General features: G+C 35.6%; 1 protein-coding gene across 1 annotated transcript in view; it reads left to right on the forward strand.

The window, feature by feature from the left end:
• Positions 1-21,963, forward strand: part of BMT2 (base methyltransferase of 25S rRNA 2 homolog) — a 78,362-nt gene extending 56,399 nt beyond the window's left edge. Inside the window, exons 4-5 of the mRNA XM_040260156.1 lie at positions 9,267-9,381; positions 18,730-21,963. Coding sequence (XP_040116090.1) covers positions 9,267-9,381; positions 18,730-19,359 — 745 coding nt within the window. The 3' untranslated portion in view covers positions 19,360-21,963. The remainder of the gene's footprint in view (positions 1-9,266; positions 9,382-18,729) is intronic.
• The last annotated feature ends 315 nt before the right edge of the window (positions 21,964-22,278 follow it).

Genomic DNA, 22,278 nt, shown 5'->3' on the forward strand with positions numbered 1-22,278 from the left:
CGCTTAGTGCGCCGGCGCTCGCAGCCGGCCGCGCTTAGTGCGCCGGCGCTCGCAGCCGGCCGCGCTTAGTGCGCCGGCTGCCGCGCTTGCGAGATGGAAATGGCAATCCACTCCAGGACAGTTGCCTAGAAAATCCCATGGACAGAGGAGCCTGGTAGGCTACAGTCCATGGGGTAGCAAAAGTCGGACATGACTGAGAGACTTCACTATTTATTAGTAAATTCTCAGACTTAGCATGCACGCAGAGCTTAGAGTTCTTTGTCACTGAGACTGGAATGGAAAGCATTTTCTTCAGAGCAGGGGTGTTCAATAACATTTCTGAGAAAGAATCAACATCTGGGGATGTTTCAGGCAGGTGTGCTTTTTTTTTAAGTCTTAGTTTTTGTTTATTTGATTATTTTCAGCAGGATATTGATATAGACAGATTTCAAATAAGTAAGGAGGTAATATTTTATTCTATCAAGAACCGATCTGAAATTTTAGAATTAGAATGGCCGCTGGCACTCTAGGCCGCTGCCCCTGACCTCGGACGTGGGGTAGCTCCTCTCCTCATTTTACATATGAGGAAACAGACACACAATGTGTAAGTAAAATTTCTAAGGTCACTTGGTAGTAAAGCACCAGTAAATATAGAGTTCTATTGATTATCTCTCTCCAGAGCCTTTTTTTTTTTTTTAAACTATACTAAACTTTTGGTAATTATTCCTTCTTTACTCCTTGTCCTCGTGTATAGCGTGTAGTTAACTCATTTAATCTTCATACAACACTGTGAAGGTGGTGCTGTTTTATCAATTTATAAAGATATTTTTCTGCTTCTTTAAAAAAAAATTTGAAATCTTCTCAATAACAGAGAGCAGAAATTCACAGTAGAATATTTGAACAACATAGTTAACAACCTAACAGCCATATGTAGAATAGGTAATTGAAGTCACTCAGTCATGTCTGACTCTTTGCGACCCCGTGGACTGTAGCCCACCAGGCTCCTCCATCCATGGGATTCTCCATGCAAGAATACTGGAGTGGGTTGCCATTTCCTTCTCCAGGGCATCTTCCCAACCCAGGGATCAAACCCAGGTCTCCTGCATTGCAGGCAGACGCTTTAACCTCTGAGGCCACCATGTACTCCCCTCTGGCCTGAGGCACCTGGCTCACTTGCAGGTTAAACCAGGCCCAGAGAATGAATCCTGTTTCCAATCAGTTCCTTCCCTTGGCCTGCCTGAAACAGCTCCAGATTTTGATTCTTTCTCAGAAATGTTATTGAACACCCCTGCTCTGGAGAAAATGCTTTCCATTCCAGTCTAAGTGACAAATAACTCTAAGCTCTGCATGCATGCTAAGTCTGAGAATTTACTAATAAATAATGAAGTCGCTCAGTGATGTCCGACTCTTTGCGACCCCATGGACTGTAGCCTACCAGGCTCCTCTGTCCATGGGATTTTCCAGGCAACAGTCCTGGAGTGGATTACCATTTCCTTCTCCAGGGGATCTTCCCGACCCAGGGATTGAACCTAGGTCTCCTGCATTGCAGGCAGACGCTTTAACCTCTGAGGCCACCAGAGTGGCTCATATGTGGAATAATGTAGCCCAAAACTACAAAATAATTCATTTCAACTATACTGTACAGATAACATTTACCAAAAATGTTATTTAGAAATTATAGTAAATATTTTAAATGTTATTAATTTATAAAAATTTATAAGGCAAATGTCAGTAAGACTCAAAGGGTTGAATTATACAGACAATGCTATTAAGTGAGAAATTGGTACCAAATGGGAATTAGAAAGTACCCAAAGGTTTAGAAATTAGTAAATAACCTTCCCAAAAAAACCCATGAGCTGAAAAATTATAATAAAAAGTAAAAATATTTTCAACTAAATAATATTTTTAGTGAAGAATTTTTTGTCCAAAAATGTCACAAAAATGCTTTTTATTAAAACTTTGTGGTATAGCTATAGCATCACTTAAAGGAAAATGTATAGCTTAAATGCTATAGTATAAAGAAAAACTGAAAACTAATGAATTAAGAGTCTGTCTCAAGAAGTTAAAGATGGGCTTCCCTGATGGCTCAGTGGTAGAGAATCTTACTGCCAGTGCAGGAGACAGGGGTCCAAGCCCTGGTCTGGGAAGATCCCACATGCCACAGAGTAACTAAGCTCATGAGCCAGAACTAAAGCTGCAACACAACCTAGAGTCCATGTTCTGCAGCAAGAGAAGCCACCACAGTGAGAATCCTGCACACTAGGCCTGGCGTGCTGCAATTCATGGGGTCACAAAGAGTCAGACATGACTAAGCGACTGAACTGAACTGAACTGAACCACCAGAGAGGAGCCCTTGCTCACTGCAGCTAAACCTGCAAAGCAGTGAAGACCCAGCACAGCCAAAAGTGAATAAATAAACAAAATTATTTTTAAAGAGTTAAAAAGAAAAAGTCAAAGATAACTCAGCAAATAAGCTCCTTCCCCACCAAAAAAGTGAAAAAAATAAACAGCAGGAAGGTAGAAAAAGTCAACAAATATAAAACCTGGAATTTTATAATGACCATTAAAATTAGAAATCTCTGGGTGAGGTACATCCCAAAAAACAAAAGTCACAAATAACCAATTTCAATATTAAAAAGGGTGAATATAGCAATACATACTGAAGACATTTAAAAAATAGTAGAAGAATACTGAATAACTTTGTGGATGTTAATAATAAAGAAATTAAATTAGTGGTTAAAAATCTTTTCATAAATAAGACTCTAGGCCTAAATGGCTTTACCAGCAATTTCTGATAAGCATTAAAGGGAAAATGAAGTCTATTCTTACATATACTCCTAAAAATAGAATGAAAAGAATTCTCCTGCACTCACCTTAAGAGTCTAGCATAACCTTTACATGAAAACTCTTGACAGTGCAAGAGTAGAAAATTATAGTCTGGTCTCACTTATGAACATAGATGCAAATATGTGTGTGTGTGTGTGTGTACACTGTTTATCTTCATTATTCAAAAATTCCATATCTGCAAATTCACCTAATCAATAAAATTTAATTCCAAGATCAGTACCCTTGGTATTTTCAGTCTCATTTTTGGACATGCTCAGTGTGGCAAAAAATTTAAGTCATCTGACATACACCTTCCTAGCTGAAGTTGAGCAAGGCAAGCTCTTCCTCATTGTTCAATTCTCAAGTATAAAAATGTCCCTTTTTCAGTCTTTTTATTGATTTTACTTTTAAAATGACCCCTAAGCATAAACAAAGTATATCTAAAAACAAGAAGGCTGTATGATGTCTTACAGAGAAAGTACTATATTAGATATGCCTCTCTTAGGCATGAGTTATAATGGTGTTGGTTGTGAGTTCAGTGTTGATGCATTGTAATATATATTAAATAAGGTATTTTTAAACAGAAATACACATAAATCCAAGTTATATGTTGATCTGATAATTAAAGTATTGTAATCAGAGGCATAATCTTCTGTTTCCCTTAGGAGCATGGTTCAGTGATTGTGATGACTTTATAGACCAGAACCACCACAGATAGAACCAGCTGTATATACATATATAAAACAAATCCTTTAATATATAAAAAGAATAATTTATCAAAACCAAATCAGATTATTCCCAATAATGCAGGCTTGATTTAACACTACAGAACTGAGTGTACTGTATCACATAAACAAATTAAAGTCATATCTCAGTAGCTGGGTAGAGTGCATTTCATAAAATCCAACATAGATTTCTGTGAAAAATTTTTTTAACAAAAGGAACTAGCAAAGTATAAGAAGAGCTTCTTCAGCTTTATCAAGTTTTCTATATAAAACCTGCAGCAGTCATTGTGTTTAATAGTGAATTATATATTAATGGTGAACTTATACTTAATGTCTCTCCTGAGACTGAAAATAGTAACTGCTTGTATTAGTCCTGTTTAGTACTGTATTAGAGGCCTGAAGTTTGAGCAAACACTGGGAGATAGTGAAGGACAGGGAAGCCTGGTGTGCTCTAGTCCATGGGGTTGCAAAGAGTCAGACACGACTTAGCAGCTGAACAACAACAGAAGTCCTGGGAAAAGCAGTGAGGCAAAAAATAGATGGATGGATGGGTGGGTGGATGGATAGACAAGAAAAGAAATAAGAAATGTTTTTCACAGATTTCATATAACTATATACCTAGACTAGGATACTCAATATACAGATTAGCAGTTGAAATAACAGAAACTTAGTCAAGCTGCCTGATACAAATCATTATACAAAATGAGTTGCATTTCTGTAACCAACAATGAAAAATTAAATTTTTTAAAAAAATAAGAGGGTTTATCCATAGGGGGAAAGCAGTAATAGCATCAAAAAATTATGCTAACAAATTTCTTGAGCTAACGAGAAATATAAATCCAATAAAATATACATGGGACCTTTAAGAGAAATTGTTAAAGCTGTTTGGCGACAATGAAAGAAACCTAAGTAGATGGAGAATAATAGCATGTCCATGCATTAGAAGACTTGATATTGTAAAGATGTTAATTCTTCCCAAATGATCTTTAGACTCAGTACCATTCTCATCAAAATCACAATGGGATGTGTTGTGTAAAAGGTACTACAAACACAGCAGTGAATCTGAATTAAATTATAGAAATAGAGATGACCTTCACAAATTTATATTAAGTGAAAGAAGAAAGTCACAAAAGCAAATGTGCAGTGTGAAACTGTATTACTCAGAAAACATTCATGGTGGGAAGACTATAAAAGGAAACCGAGGGAATGTTTATCACTAAAATCAGGAAAGTGGCTGCCTTCACAGAATGGATTTGGGGATGTTGTCAGGGAAGATTGTGTTTCTAGGATGCACCTGGGTAGTATTTATTTGATGTTCTCTTCACTGTGTGATTAGTGTTTAAACTGTAAATATATGTTTGATGTAAAAAAAAAAAAAATTGCAGAGCTAAACCAAAGAAATTTGAAACGGGATTAAGTGTATTACTGAGAGCAACAACCTCAGATATGCTGTTGATACCATGCTAATGGCAGGAAGTGAACAGCAACTAAAGAGCCTCTAGATGACAGTGAAAGAGGAGAGTGAAAAAGCTGGCTTAAAACTCAACATTCAAAAAACTTAAGAACATGACATCTGGTCCCATCACCTCATGGCAAATAGAAGGGGAAAAAATAGAAGCAGTGACGGTTTTTTTTTTCACCCTTGGGCTCCAAAATCACTGCAAACGATGACTGTAGCCATGAAATTAAAAGACGCTTGCTCTATGGAAGGAAAACTTTGACAAACCTAGACAGCATATTAAAAAGCAAAGACATCACTTTGCCAATAAAGATCTGTACAATCAAAGCTATGGTTTTTCCAGTAGTTGGGTACAGATTTGAGAGTTGGACCAAAAAGAAGGCTGAGCACTGAAGAACTGATGCTTTCAAATTGTGGTGTTGGAGAAGGCTCTTGAGAGTCTCTTGGACAGCAAGGAGATCAAACCAGTCAGTACTAAAGGAAATCAACCCTGAATGTTCATTGGAAGGACTGATGCTGAAGCTGAAGCTCCAATACTTGGGCCACCTGATGCGATGAGACAACTCATTGGAAAAGACCCTGATGCTGGGAAAGATGGAAAGTGAAAGGAGAAAAGGGCAGCAAAGAATGAGATGGTTTTATAGCATCACCAGTTCAATGGACATGAATTTGAGCAAACTCTAGGAGATAGTGAAGGACAGGGAAGCCTGGCATGCTGCAGTCCATGGGGTTGCAAAGAGTCAGACATGACTAAATGACTGAACAACAATGTTATTAAGTTATTCCATTATATTAAGTTATATTAAAAAGTGTCTCTTTGCAGCTCCATAGACTGTAGCTTGCCAGGCTACTCTGTCCATATAATTTTTCAGGCAAGAATTCTGGATTGGGTTGCCATTTCCTTCTTCTGGGGATCTTCCCAATCTAGGAATTGAACCCACATCTCCTGTGTCGGCAGGCAAGTCCTTTACCACTAGCACCATCCACTATCTGGGAAGAGCTGCTGGGTGGGCAAGAGACAAACTGGAGAACAATTATACCAAAGAAGTTCTCGCATTGGTGTGAAAGTTCTAGGCTCCACAACAGACTTCCCAACCTGAGGATTTGGCAAAAAAGATTGAGAATCCCCAATGGATTTGACTTTGAAGGCCAGTGGGATTTGATTACAGAACTTCCACAGGACTGAGGAAACAGAGACTCTTGGAGGGCACAAACAAAACCTTGTGTACACCAGGACCCAGGAGAAAGGAGCAGTGAGCCCACAAGAGACCGATCCAGACTTGCCTGTGAGTGTCCAGGAGTCTCTGGCAGAGACGTGGGTTGACTGTGGCCTGTCACAGTGTCAGGGGCACTGACCACACCTGGGAGCCACCAGGGAAACCCCTCTTGTGGCTCAGCTGGTAAAGAAACCGCCTGCAATGCATGAGACCTGGATTTGATCCCTGATTGGGAAGATATCCTGGAGAAGGGAAAGTCTACCCACTCCAGTATTCTGGCCTGGAGAATTCCATAGACTGTATAGTCCATGGGGTCGCAAAGAGTCAGACACAACTGAGTGACTTTCACTTTCGTATTTGATGTTGAATCCACTTAAATGATTCAGAATACTCTATTCAGGTAGAAAGTTTATAAGAAGCACCTTTTAAACTGTTACAAATTTTTTTTCTACCCAGTTTATTAGATCTATCAGAATAGTGTAAGGCAAATTCTGCTTTTACTATGTTTAGGAAGGTCATTAGTGGACAAACCACATAGGATTTTATAATATAACAGGATGTTAATAGCTAACAATATCTACCACCTTTTTCAGCATTTACCATGTACCACATACTAGGTCAAACATTATAAATGTAATCTCATTTAATCCTGGAAACAACTCTTAAGTGCGACTATCATTGTTGTCTCCGTATCACACAGATAAAGGACTGTGTGATATAGAGACATGAATCACGTTTTAAGTCTTTGATTCCAGAACTCCTGTTCTTAACCATAGCTCCATGTAAGGATTAGAATGGCAATCTAGTGATGTATTTAGCGTTACATATTGTTACAGGTTCTCATTTAGTCTAACTGGTTATGATTTGAGTATTCATATTTGTTAATTCAGCAGTAAATGTCAACTATATGCCAGGCATTTCCATGGTTTATATCTACTCAGTCTTTTGCCCCATTTGACAGCTTGCAACCTATACCGCAAAAGTACGCTTGTCACCTTCTTCCTTGGAGCTAGGGTATTGTAATATTTCAAGTATCACTAAATTTAATTCAGCTTTACAGATGATTGTTATACATGTCACTTGGACTACACAATAATTGACTTCTTGATTTTGCTGCAGTACAGAAAATTACCTCTTGAGCCCAAGGAGCAGCTCTTTTTGCTGAGAGTGCTAATTCTTTTATTTCTTTATACCCTATAACCCCCTCTTTAGATGAGTTTTTTAAATAAAATTTTATTGACAAATATTTTGATATGTTCATACTGTTTTTACAGTACTATAACCTGCCATGTCCTGTACCAGACTGATCCTGTATAGTTTATTTATGATCAGATGGTGATTCTGGTCATTTCTATAAAATGTTAGGATATCAGGCTCTTGGTTAAAAACATACTCCTATTTATTGCATTCATTTATGAAAAAAAATCTTTATATTATTTTGACTTATAGTGCCTTTTCTAGGAGCTTAGTATAGTTTAACACCTCTCTAATGGATCCTATGGCAGTATACTAGCCAAGGTATAAGGAACAGAAGCTGGGCAGATTTTTTTGTGCCCTATAGACTTTAAAGAACCCAAGATTCCATTTATTTACTCAATTATTTCACTATATTTCTTTCCTTTATGTTTCCAGTATCTACTCATAATTTTTTCAGAAAATTTTTCTAAATATCAGTGAAAATGCATATGTCTGAAGTTGGTTTTTATTATTGCTTTACCATATGAAAACTAGACCAACAAAATTCTACTGTTTTCCTTCATCCTTATTTGCTGCTATGTAGATCCATATTGGGCTTTCCTTGTGGCTCAGCTGGTAAAGAAGCCGCCTGCATGTGGGAGACCTGGGTTTGATCCCTGGGTTGGGAAGATCCCCTAGAGACGGGAAAGGCTATCCACTCCAGTATTCTGGCCTAGAGAATTCCATGGACTGCCCATGGGGTCACAAAGAGTTGGACACAACTGAGCAACTTTAACTTCACTTCACTTCTTCAGATCCATATTAGCTGCATTTGACTAACTTTAATGATCATGTATAGTTTGGTTACCTTCTTTTTTCCTACTACTTTCGTAAATGAGGCATGCTCCTGCACAAAATAAAATTTTTTCATTACTTAAAAAATACTATTCTATTTTTTTTAGATATTTGTTCACTTTCTTTTTTTTAATTTTTAAATATAAATTTATTTATTTTAATTGGAGGTTAATTACTTTACAATATTGTATTGGTTTTGCCATACATCAACATGTATCCGCCACAGGTATACATGTGTTCCCCGTCCTGAACCGCCCTCCCTCCTCCCTCCCCGTCATCCCTCTGGGTCGTCTCAATGCACCAGCCCCAAGCATCCAGTATCATGCATTGAACCTGGACTGGTGACTCGTTTCATATATGATATTATACATGTTTCAATGCCATTCTCCCAAATCATCCCACCCAAAAATACTATTCTATAACAGCTTTTCTCTTTGGTCCTTAAGTCATTGACATCATTATGTTGGCAACTGAGAATTAATTTGTGAATGGATTCTCTCATCTATAGTTTTCAAAATGCGATCTAGGAATCTGAGAGCCTTCCAGGGTCTCTTTGGGGAGGAAATTATTTTCATAATAATACTAAAATGTCATTTGCCTTTTCTACTTTCAGTCTCTCTTGAATCTAGGGTTGAGTTTTCTAGAAATTTCATGGCATGTGATATTACAATAGCTTGAATGAAAAGCAGATAAAGAGAATCCATTCATCTTCTATTAAGCCAGACATTAAAGACTTGAAAAAATGTAAAACAATAACTCACTTTTACTACCTTTCTAATTTAGATTTTCATTATGAATTAATGTTTTTAAACCACTGAGTTTTGGTTTCAAACATGGTATTATTGGTAGATATAACTTGCATAAACGAAAGAGTTCTTCAAGGCCCTCAGTAATTTTTAAACATGTAAAGGGATCCTGAGACCAAAAAGCCAATAGTCTATGTATCTTTTTTATTCTCAAACGTTTGAATTTTTCTTATATTTTATTTCATATTATAAAAGGCATACACTGAAAATAATCTATTTTTAGGTTGCTACAAACCTCAGGAAAGATCAGATTACTTGACGTTGGCAGCTGCTTTAACCCATTTCTGAAGTTTGAAGAATTTCTAACTGTTGGCATAGACATTGTACCTGCTGTAGAGGTATGCATAGTTCTGTTTGTTTTGTTCTGAGACTTGAACATTTTACATGTATATATACAAAGGAAAGCACTGTCTTTACACTCCTGAAATAGCAAATATATTTCCTGTGTACAAGTTGATAAGAGGCTCTTTCTATTCAAAAATAAATGTATAGTCTATGAAAATTTGAGCATTTCTTTAGCTAATATTAATTTGACCAATACCATATTTGTCATTTTGTTTCTTGTTTATCATCTGTCATTGGAGTCAAGAAATTGTAGTAGGTTGCAAAGTTCAAAGGTGTAATGTTTCAGCTTTTTATTTTTTATTTTGATTTTTTTAATGCATGTCTTTCTGAAATGTACTGTGATGTAGAGCTAATATGGAATAGTAAAGAGCAGGGTCTTGGAGACTGCCAAATTTGTACTTAGTAGATAAAACTACTTTAACTTTAAAAAGAATGTTTCCTCTGCTTTTAAAATTAAATTTATTTCCCTCAGTGACATAAATTCATAACTTTTGCAGTTTTAACTTTTGATATGGCACCAGGCATGAAAAAATTTTTACTAATTTTTATTGCTATGAAGAGATTATGTAACAGTATAAACTCTAAGGGTCAGAGATTTTTTTTACCCCCACCATTATGCTCCCAGGATCTAGAAGAGTGCCTGGCTTATTAAGTACTCCATAAGTACTTTAAAAAGAGAAAGAAATCTTACTTTCAACCTCACTTTGACTGTCTGAGCCTCAGTTTTCTCCTCTGTTCAGTGAGGTTTGTAATGGACCATACCTATAAAAGTACTTAAAGCATCTAGCAAAGGGCCTATTATATAGTAAGTGCTAAAGAAAAGTTTGCTGTTATAATTGAAAAATTCCTGCCTGAAGTGTCAACTTTTAAATGAATTTATTCTTTAATTTTAATGAGCTTGGCAATCTTTATGACTAACATTGACAAGAAAATGCTAGAAACCTTTACTATTATCTCTGCTTTATAAAGGTAGAGAATTCCTGTGCCATCAGAAGCTATAGTCTTATTTTATTTTCTTTTAAATATTTACTTATTTATTTGGCTATGCCAGGTCTTAGTTGTGGCACACAGGATCTAGTTCCCTGGGCCTCCTGTTTTGGGAGCACAGAATCTTGGCCACTGGACCGCAGAGGAAGTCCCAGAGTTATAGTTTAAAGTGCAGGTCGATTTGCACATGGATTCTCTCCCCTTCCTTCCTCAAGATACACATTAGAGATATCCTTCAGTGACTGCTAAGACATGATGACCATTTAAGCTAAACCTCAAGCTTAAATATTATTCTTAAAATATTAAATTATTTATAGATAGGGCTATAAATTTTCAACTGTAAAACCATTAAGGAAGGCAGAAGAACATAAGTTTAGTAGTAGAATCAGACTTTTATAGTTCCCAGAACCCTATAACTAATTTTAAAACAAAAGGAAGGGACTTATACTTCCAGGCAAGATGCAGTGACAGGGACCAGTCTGACCCTCTTTCCTCCTGCCTGCAGCAACTAAAATGTTGACAAAATATTCAGAATAATATACAAGAGACTGTACATCAGGTAATGAAGGACAGTGATCCCCAAGAGATGGAAAAACAAGTGAGGCATACAGTTTTACCAGCACATAGTCTTCAGAGAGTTTCCAGTATGTGGCACAAACAGTGGATCCCAAGCAGAGCACAGCTGGTAACCCTGAATTATGGAGGCAGAGGTGAAAGGCGTGGGATATCAAGACAGCTAGGGTTCATGGACAAAGTACCAAAGATGTGAGAGCTCCACAAAGAGAAAATTCCAGAGGTCTGCAAAGAATTATTCTTGTGTACTCAACTGAGTACTTACCAGTACATTTCTGTGAGAAAACTATATGAACCTGGAGGGTGTACCACTTCAAAGGTCTAAGGGTTATATCGTGTGGTGCACTCACACAGGCTGGAAAGCAGTACCTGTTCCCCCTAGCCACACTGAAAACCTCAAGAATCACAGTGCCTTGGGTAGAGTACACAAAACTGCCTTACCTCAGTGGTGGTGGTGGTTTAGTCGTTGTGTCCGACTCTTGGGACCCCATGGACTGTAGCCTGTCCATGGGATTCTCCAGGCAAGAATACTAGAGTGGGTTGCCATTTCCTTTTCCAGGGGGTCTTCCCTGACCCAGGATTGACCCAGGTCTCCTGCATTGCAGGCAGATTCTTTACCAACTGAGCTACAAGGGAAGCCCAGTAGTGGAGAATAATTAATAATGGCCTCAGTAGTGAAGAATAATTAACCTTCGACTGAAGGCTGCTCTAGTCCCATGAAACAAATCTGGAAACAAGAACCAAAAAAATCAAACTGTCTCCAGATAATTCAACTATTAATACATCCCAGAACAAAGTTAGAATATTTATAGCAGTACAGAGTAATCCAGTACAGAGCAAAGTAAAATTCGCCATACCTGACATCCAATAAAAAAGTAATCAGCCAAGTAAAGAAGCAAGAGAATAGGACCCACAATGAGATCAGTCTTCTAACAGAAAGCAACTGTGAACTGCCACAGATGTTAAAATTAGGAAACAAGGACATTAAGATGGGAATGTTATAACTATATTTTATATGTATAAAAAGTAGAGCTATGAGAGAGAATTAAAAATAGCCAAATATAACTTCTGAAGATGGATACTATGGTGTATGATATGAAACATGTACTAAATGGGACTAATAGTACATTAGCTATTACAGAAGTTAAACTGAGGACATAACAATTGAAACTACCCAAAAGTAAATAGACTTTTTTTTTAATGGAAGAGCATCAGCAAACAGTGAGTCAGTTTCAAGTGGCCAGATATAAGCACAATTGGAGTTCCCTCAAAAAGGGGGAGAAGAGAATAAAAGAAATAAAATAATGGTCAGAATTCTTCCAAATTTGATAAAAGCTAATAATAGAGCTGGCCTTGAGCATCCCAGGGGAATGGTTCCGGGACACCCCACCACCACCACAGGTGTCAAAATCTGGATGCTCAAGCCCTTAGAGTCAGGTCTTACCTGGGTTCTATGTCCACAGATACAGAGAACTGACTGTATATTTCTTAAAAATAAACCCATGTCTAATTGGACCTGTGCAGTGAAAACTCATGGCATGTGTTCAAGAGTCAACTGTAAAATTGAGTTTATAATCTATATAAAAATGTATGATAACAATAGCACAAGAGAGGAAAAAGGGAAATATACTATATGTATAGTAATAGGTTTTTATACTATATATTAAGTGGTAAGATATTATGTGAAGGTAAAAGATGTAAGATATTATGATAGGTAAAAGATGTAGACTATAAATTCTAAAGCAACTAGTAAAATAAAGAGTTACAGCTAATAAATTAGCAAAGGAGATAAAATAGGATCATAAAGAAATTTCTTTAATCCAAAAGATGGCATATAGAGAAGAAAGGAAACAATGAACAGATGGGAAACATAGAAAATAAATAGCAATATTATACCTTTAAACTTAAGCTTCCCAATAATCACATTAAATAGACATGGCTTAACCACCCAATTAAAAGGTAGAAATTGTCAGACTGGATTAAAAAACAGGACTCAAATACATGTTGCCTATAGGAAATGCACTTCATCCCACACAAGTAGGATGGTCAAAAGATTTAGAATGACACTATTAAAATCAGACAAAGTAGATGTTAGAGTAAAATATATCACTAGCAATAAAGTTGCTTATTTCATCTTAAAAAGATCAGTTCATCAATAGTACAAAACAGTCTTCAACATTTATGCATCTAATAAAAGCTTCAAAATACATAAGCCAAAAACTGATAAAGTAGCAATTACAGACATTTATAAAATTATAGTTGAAGATTTAATCAACTTTCAATAACTGATGGAATAATTAGAACATCAGTGAAAGAACACTAAGAAAATTAGATATTTTGGAATGAAGATAAATAAAAACATAAGCTATCAAAAACATAGGTATGCATAGGATGCCTCTAAAATCACTACACTGTACTTCAGAGACTCCCCTAGCAGTCCAGCAGTTAAGACTCCATGATTCCAATCCAGGGTGCATGGGTTCAATCCCTGGTCAGAGAACTGAGCCCACATGCCATGTGGCTCAGCCAAAAAATAAATTTAAAAATAGAGTAATACTGTACTTAAAGGAAATTATATAATACTAAACACCTTTATTATAAAATAAGAAATGTCTCAAAGCAATGACATCAATTTTCAATTAGAAAAAAAAAAAAAAGCCCATACTAAATCCAAAATGCAAGAAAGAAAATAATAAGATTATAGCAGGAATCAATGAAATAAAAAACTTTCAGAAATATAGTAGGGAAACAATTGAAAGCAAATGCTACTTGAGAAGAACAATAAAACTGATTAAATCACTCAGCATACCAATTAGGAAATAAAGAGAAACATGACATCCTACATATTTTACTAATATTAAAAGAAAGGATAATAAATATTGCAAAAAAATCTACACCAATAAATTCCACAAATTAAATGGACAAATTCTTTGGAAGACACATAACTACCAGAGCTCACTCATAAAGAAATAGACAACCTTAACAGCTCACAATGTATTAAATAAATTTTAATTGGCAGTTAAAAACTTCCCCATAAAAAAGAAGACTCCAGGCTCAAATGACTTCACTTCTCAACGTATTCTGTGAGGCCATTCAGTTCAGTTCAGTTCAGTCGCTCAGTCGTGTCCGACTCTTTGCAACCCCATGAATCGCAGCACGCCAGGCCTCCCTGTCATCACCAACTCCCGGAGTTCACTCAAACTCAGGTCCATCAAGTCCGTGATGCCATCTAGCCATCTCATCCTCTGTCGTCCCCTTTTCCTCCTGCCCCCAATCCCTCCAAGCATCAGAGTCTTTTCCAACGAGTCAACTCTTCGCATGAGGTGGCCAAAGTACTGGAGTTTCATCTTTAGCATCATTCCTTCCAAAGAAATCTCAGGGCTGATCTCCTTCAGAATGGACTGGTTGGATCTCCTTGCAGTCCAAGGGACTCTCAAGAGTCTCCTCCAACACCACAGTTCAAAAGCATCAATTCTTCGGCACTCAGCTTTCTTTACAGTCCAACTCTCACATCCATACATGACCACTAGAAAAAACATAGCCTTGACTAGACGGACCTTAGTTGGAAAGTAATGTCTCTGCTTTTGAATATGCTGTCTAGGTTGGTCATAACTTTCCTTCCAAGGAGTAAGCGTCTTTTAATTTGATGGCTGCAGTCACCATTTGCAGTGATTTTGGAGCCCAGAAAATTAAAGTCTGACACTGATTCCACTGTTTCCCCATTTATTTGCCATGAAGTGTTGGGACCAGATGCCATGATCTTCGTTTTCTGAATGTTGAGCTTTAAGCCAACTTTTTCACTCTCTCACTTTCATCAAGAGGCTTTTTAGTTCCTCTTCACTTTCTGCCATAAGGGTGGTGTCATCTGCATATCTGAGCTTATTGATATTTCTCCCAGCAATCTTGATTCCAGCTTGTGCTTCTTCCAGCCAAGCATTTCTCATGATGTACTCTGCATATAAGTTAAATAAGCAGGGTGACAATATACAGCCTTGACGTACTCCTTTTCCTATTTGGAACCAGTCTGTTGTTCCATGTCCAGTTCTAACTGTTGCTTCCTGACCTGCATACAGATTTCTCAAGAGGCAGGTCAGGTGGTCTGGTATGCCCATCTCTTTCACAATTTTCCACAGTTTATTGTGATCCACAGAGTCAAAGGCTTTGGCTTAGTCAATAAAGCAGAAATAGATGTTTTTCTGGAACTCTCTTGCTTTTTCCATGATCCAGCAGATGTTGGCCATTTGATCTCTGGTTCCTCTGCCTTTTCTAAAGCCAGCTTGAACATCAGGATGTTCTCGGTTCACATATTGCTGAAGCTTGGCTTGGAGAATCTTGAGCATTACTTTACTAGCGTGTGAGATGAGTGCAATTGTGCAATAGTTTGAGCATTCTTTGTCATTGCCTTTCTTTGGGATTGGAATGAAAACTGACCTTTTCCAGTCCTGTGGCCACTGCTGAGTTTCCCCAATACCAAAACCAGAGACATTACAGAACAACAAAAACCTATAGGTCATATCCATCATGAATATAAACACAAAAGTTCTCCACAAAATTTTAGCATATTGAACCCAACAATATTTCAAAAAGGATAATATATTACGGCAAATTTTGACATATTCCAGGAGTGTAAGACTGGTTTAATGTTCAAAAAAATGCTCAATCTCTTAACATCTATACAAAATCTACTCAACATGGATTAAAGAAAAACATAGGCAGAACACTCTCTGACATAAATCACAACAATATTTTTTAATCCATCTCCTAGAATAATGGAAATAGAAACAAAAGTAAACAAATGGGAGCTAATTAAGTTTAAAAGCTTCTGCAAAGGAAACCATAAGTGAAACCAAAGAGAACCTACTGACTGAGAGAAAATGTATGGAAACAATTCTACTGGTAAGGGATTAATTTCCAAAATACACAAACAGTTCATGCAACTTTATATATATTTTAAAAACCCAGTCAGAAAATGAGCAGAAGCCCTAAAGAGACATTGTTACAAAGAAGACATACTGATGGCCAACAAGCACATGAAAAGATGCTCAGTATCACTAATTGTTAGAGAAATGCAAATCAAAACTACAATGAGGTATCACCTCCCACCAGTCAGAATGGCCATTATTAAAAAGTCTACAAGAAATAAATGCTGGAGAGGGTGTGAATAAAAGGGAACCCACCTACTCTGTTGGAGGTTCTTTAAAAAACTAAGACTAGAATTACCATATCATCCTGCAGTCCCACTCTTGGGCATGTATTTGGAGAAAACTCCAATTAGAAAACATACATGCACCCCAATGTTCATAACAGTATTATTTACAATTGCAAAGATATGGAAGCAACCTAAGTGTCCATCAAGAAGATGAATGGATAAAGAAGATGTGATATATATGCACAATGGGAATATTTCTTAGCCATAACAAAGAATAAAATAATGCCATTTGTAGCAACATGGATGGACCTAGAAATTATCAGATTAAGTGAAGCAGTGAGACAGAGAAAGACAAAATATTATATGTTATCACTTATATAGAGAATCTAAAAGCTAAATGTATATAGTAAAGCAGAGGCAAACTCACAGATAGAGAAAACAAACTTGTGGTTACCAGTGGGGAAGAGGGAAGGGAACAAGGGCAAGATAGGACTATATGATGAAGAAGTATAAACTACTATATATAAAATTGATAAGCAACAAGACTATATTGTACAACACTCTGGAATATAACTATTATTTTGTAATAACTTTCAATAGGATATAATCTATAAAAATACTGAATCACTATGCTAAACACCTGAAACTATTAATAATAAAATATTGTAAATCAACAGTACTACAATAAAAAAAAAGACATCATTAAGAGAATGAAAAGATATAATCTGAGAGAAATATTTTCAAACAATATATCTGATTAAGAACTTGGATCTGTAATAAAGAACTCTCAAAATTCAATAAGAAAATAGGTTTTTAACGATCCAGCTATTTTTCAGCATGCAAAAAGTTGAACAGATACTTCACCAAAGAAGATACCCAGGTAAACATCACTACTTATTAGGAAGAGCCAAATTCAAACCTCAGTATACTACTACACACCTATGACTATGATTAAAATTTAAAAGTGTCAGTATTGTAAAGTAAAATAAAGTAAAAATAAAATTTTAAAAAAAGTGTTGAGGAGGAGGTGGAGAAACTGGAACTTCCATAAACTCCTGGTAGAAATGTAAAATTCAGTCTAAGCACTTTTGAAAATAGTTCTGGAGTTTCTTTAAAAGTTAAACATGCACATGCTATATGATCCAGCCACTACTTTCCTCGATATTTGCCAGGACAATTGAAACATGTCTGTTCAAAGACAGGAATGCTCATAGCAGCTCTAGTTGTTACTGCCAAAAATTAGAAACAACTAAGTTATCTATGAAAGGTATATGGAAAAACAAACCGTGGTATATCTTTTATATAGTATCATACCTCAGCTGTTAAAAAGGAATAAATTATCAATACATGCAAAAAAAAAAAAGAATGAATCTTAAAATAATTGTGCTGTATGAAGGAAGCCAGGCAAAATAAGAGTACATTATTCTGTACTATTCCACTTATGTTAAATTCTAGAAAATACACACTTGATCTATAGTGATAGAAATCACATCAGTGATTGCCTAGTGATGAGAAAGAACAGGGAGGATAAAAGGAAGAGCTATATAAGGGGCACAAGAAAACTTTAGGGAGTGTTGCATCTGTTCTTAATTTGATTACAGTAGTGGTTTCAAAAGTGTATAAACATTAAAACTTATTAAAAACGTACACTTTAAATGTGTTGGTTATTAATTCAGGTTGTACATCAATTTATACTTCAATAAAGCTATCCCAGTCTCCCCTCCAAAAGGAACAAAAGAAGAAAAACAATCTCTTTCCATATAATAGAACTTTATGTATTGCTTTTCTTGATAGATAGTCCAGATGCTAATGAGACCAGCTTGTCTATACACTAATGAGGGACTAAGGTATTAGCTCATATCTTTGATAATTAACTAACTATTGTTTTATATAAGGATAGCTACTTTTATCTAATTTTAAAACTGCATTCTTATTCTGGATTATTTTCATACAATTTTAATATTCAGCAAATGATGCAGTGCTGTTTCTTGTAGTGTACTTCACAGTCACTTGACTCAGTTAATTAAATTTAATGTGTAGTTTATTTCAATAGATATATTATTAAAACTACTTTTGAGACGGTTAAAGTTAAGGATTGAAAAGATGCTTTACATGACTTTAAAAAGATTTGGTATTTTGCTTTTTTACAAATTTATAAATCCACTTTCATTGTCCTCTGACTTCTTTGGTTCATCTTCATTTCATAGTATTTTTTGTTTAAAGTTATTTTTATACTAGCCTGTTTTAGGTAACTATAAATGTTTAAGTGAATGATAAGTATGGCTAAGTATAGAAATAAATCATCCCTGTAAGTTCTTACCCAAGTTAAATTTCAAACAAAGCCTTAATATTTTAACAATATATGTATTTAAAAAGTATTTTTAATTGTTTCTCAGAAATACATTTTTTTAAATGATGACTAGAAATTCTCTAGGCTTAATTACTCTGAGATTTTTCTGAGTAAAAGTTTTGGTTGAATAACTGTGTAAGTGGAATAATTTAGACGTGAAAGGTACATACTTAAAGCTTGAATTATATAGAAATGCTGTGAAATAGTTTGGTTTAAAATTTGTGTAGTTCGATGCAAGTAATCTTAAAATTCTCAATATGCCTTGTTTTTTTCTTTTTGCAGAGTGTATATAAATGTGACTTCTTGAACTTGCAGCTTCAGCAACCACTCCAGCTTGCACAAGATGCTATAGATGCCTTTTTGAAGCAGCTGAAAAACCCTATTGATTCTCTTCCTGGAGAACTTTTCCATGTGGTTGTTTTCTCTCTTCTTCTTTCTTATTTTCCATCACCTTACCAGCGATGGATTTGCTGCAAGAAAGCCCATGAACTGTTAGTGTTAAATGGTTTATTGCTTATCATCACACCTGATTCCTCCCATCAGAACCGTCATGCTATGATGATGAAAAGCTGGAAGATTGCTATAGAGTCCCTGGGCTTTAAACGTTTCAAGTATTCAAAATTTTCACATATGCATCTGATGGCATTTAGAAAAACCTCCCTAAAAACCACAAGTGACTTGGTTAGTAGAAACTACCCAGGGATGTTATATATTCCTCAAGATTTCAACAGTATAGAAGATGAGGAATATTCTAACCCTTCCTGCTACGTTCGATCAGATATAGAAGATGAACAACTAGCATATGGTTTCACAGAGCTCCCTGATGCTCCATATGACTCAGATTCTGGAGAAAGTCAAGCCAGCTCTATTCCTTTCTATGAGCTAGAAGACCCCATATTACTTTTAAGTTAATATAAAAGCAAAAGACCCTTTCAGTCCAGATTCCTAAACTTAATTGCTTACACTAATCAGAAATACTAACATGAACTCAGTACTTAAAACCTGGTTTGCATAGAAGAAATGCAAAGGTTTACAGAGTTTGCTATTTTTTTCTACTTCTGGATTTTAAAATTTATTCTTATAGAGAAAGCTTAATGTTTCATGCAGAGTGACTCCTGTCCTAGCAGAAACCACTGTTACTTAGCATTTAGCACTAAGATATTATAGAAAGGTACCTTTTTCTCTTTAGTGCTATTGTGAAAAATGAAGCATAATTTGCTATGTATTTTTATTTTCATCCTCTCAGTGTTGACTTAAACCATTGCAATGAGAAACTAAAATATGTATGTAGAAAGCTGTAGATTGCACTTTGATGACTCACAAGTTAAATGTGACAGAGATAGATTGGTTTAGCAGTTTTGTGATGCACTTATCTTATTCTTTTTTTCTAACTAAATTGTTACCTGTTATAGAAAGCCATTTTGGCTTTGCCTGATGATTCAGCATTCCCTAGACCTTTTGGAATTGATGATGATTCTTTTTCTTTCTTGCTCATTTGGCAACGTCAGACATTGGGGATCTATTTCCCCCAACGTATGTATTCTAATTTGATTAGCACAGTACAGTAAACGCCATTGCCAAAATAGAGTTTCCATATCCCTCTGGTTGATTTGGGCATTGGTGGTGAGTATATATTTAACTGTGAGAATTCACTTTTACTTTTTTAAATTTAGGTTTCATTACAAAATTTTCTATTTAAGCAAGGAACAATAATACTCGATACTGACCTAACTCACCTTTGTGAAAGGGTTTGCACTTGTAAGAGAACTTATGTTCTACCTAGACCAACCTTAATAGGGTCCTCACCTTTCCGTTAAGGAGGTGCTGCACTACAAGTCTGGAAACTATATAGAAAAATTTTAAATTAACCCTCTGCTGGTAATCTCATAAAATGGTTTTGACCTTTTGGTATTCTAGTTTCTATCTAAAGCCCTAGCAGAAATTTGTCTTTGAATATATAAACATTAGTTGGCTGTGGGAATTTTCCCTTTCCACATTGATAAATGCCTTTCTGTGTTTCTGAATCAGAAGCAAATGATTAAGGAGAAATATATGTCCAACAAGACAAGATCAGTTTAAATGTTTAAATGGCTAAGAACATTTAGTCCACATTGTCTTGTCAGCCAGCAATTGTCATGTAAACTATCATTTTTAAGAGTGCCACTGTGTGGATTTTTTTTTTCAAGTGGTTATTACATTAAAATTACCTCATACTGAGGTTTTTGCACTGAAATATCACAGTTTCAGATTTCATGGTTAATGTTGTGTGTGTGTGTTTTTAAAGGAAACTTGCATTTTCAGTAGTTGATCCTAAATTCATAAACTGCACTTCTTTACTCTGGTAAAAGTGTTTTTGTGCTTATTGTGAATTGCTGTAGTTAACTTTGAATGTCACACTTTATTTAGAAATACAAAATTTACCCTGTAAGATATAAATGGCTGAGTGTGTGTACCCAATATTTCAAATTAAATTTCAAATTCTAAATTAATGAAAGTAACAAGATTGTAATTAACCTAAAAGTCAGTTGAGTAAATGCAATAAATATTGGTTGCTCAAATGTGCCAGAAGTAACCTGAAGTTTTGCAGTTACTTTCAATAACTAAGATTACTTAATTATAAAGAAAAATTAGGACTTTCTTTCCAGTTAAGCACTACAGGTCAAATCTTGTAGCTCACCCAAAAAAAGGAGGGGAAAAAAAAAAGTACTGTGTTCAGGGTAACATAGAAATGTGTGTTGGTAGTACTCCCTTTAGCATACAGGCATTTTCTGTGATTGGGCTAAATGCCATCTTAAGGGCAAAGAAAACAACATATGAAACAAAATTACTTTGAAAGTAAATGAAAACCATACTTTTGAGAGGCTGGTATAAGTATTTGACCTTGGATTTAGCCTTTGTGTTACAGCTAAAATGTTGGTGCTATAAAATCTTCTGATTGTTTACAGATGTTGATTCTGCTTATGCTCCAAAGTGTGCATGGTGTATTTTAAATAGTACTTTAAAGAAATATCTCTTTATAAAAACCTATACTCTGATTTAGTATAAGTTCGTTTGGATATATAAATCTCGTTTGTTACTGTAAATTCATCTTCAGAATTAGGTTGGCGCAGAATTTAAACTAATATGTATTAATATCCACCAAAGCCAATTTAACATATAAATGTTAAAATGTAAGCATTCCTGTGGCTTGGAGCCAGATTCTCTACATAATGACAAGAGAAGTCCATAGAGCCTTCTAATACTGTATGGGTACTCTTGAAAATGATTTCATTTGGATATAAAGTTAAAGGGCCTCCTGTCACATTTACAACAGTATTCTCCAAAACAATTTGATGTTTCAAAAACAAATGATCATTTGCTTGGTTTCTTCAGGATTATGACTAGATCAAGTGGTTTATAATGGTAGTTGCCAAGTGGTGGGAGGTGGCTTACCTGAAAATGTATGTTTGTGTTTGTTGTATTTTTTCACATTTTGTGAACAAAGCACATTTATTAAAAATTTTAAATTTTCTAATATTCATTGTCTGTTATTTACAAATTGAAAGTTTTGTGGTCTTGACCTAATCTCACTAAGTGATTTCAGAATTAGGGAGCAATTTGAAACTTAAATGACTTAGAATTTTCTAGCTGGTTTCATCTAGTCCAGTCCCTTAATTTCATAAATTCATTCACCGAGATTCAGAGAGCTCAAGTGACCTCCCTATTGTCATACTATTTACCAACGAGCGAGGACAACCAACAACATAAATTCTTGTTCATTATTTGTCAACTATATCATATCCTACTTTCCTTGAAAATTACATCCAAGATAAATTACCTAAGTATATCAGT

This window comes from Oryx dammah, unplaced genomic scaffold (genome assembly GCF_014754425.2).
Source record: "Oryx dammah isolate SB20612 unplaced genomic scaffold, SCBI_Odam_1.1 HiC_scaffold_18, whole genome shotgun sequence".
Taxonomy (NCBI): Eukaryota; Metazoa; Chordata; class Mammalia; order Artiodactyla; family Bovidae; genus Oryx; species Oryx dammah.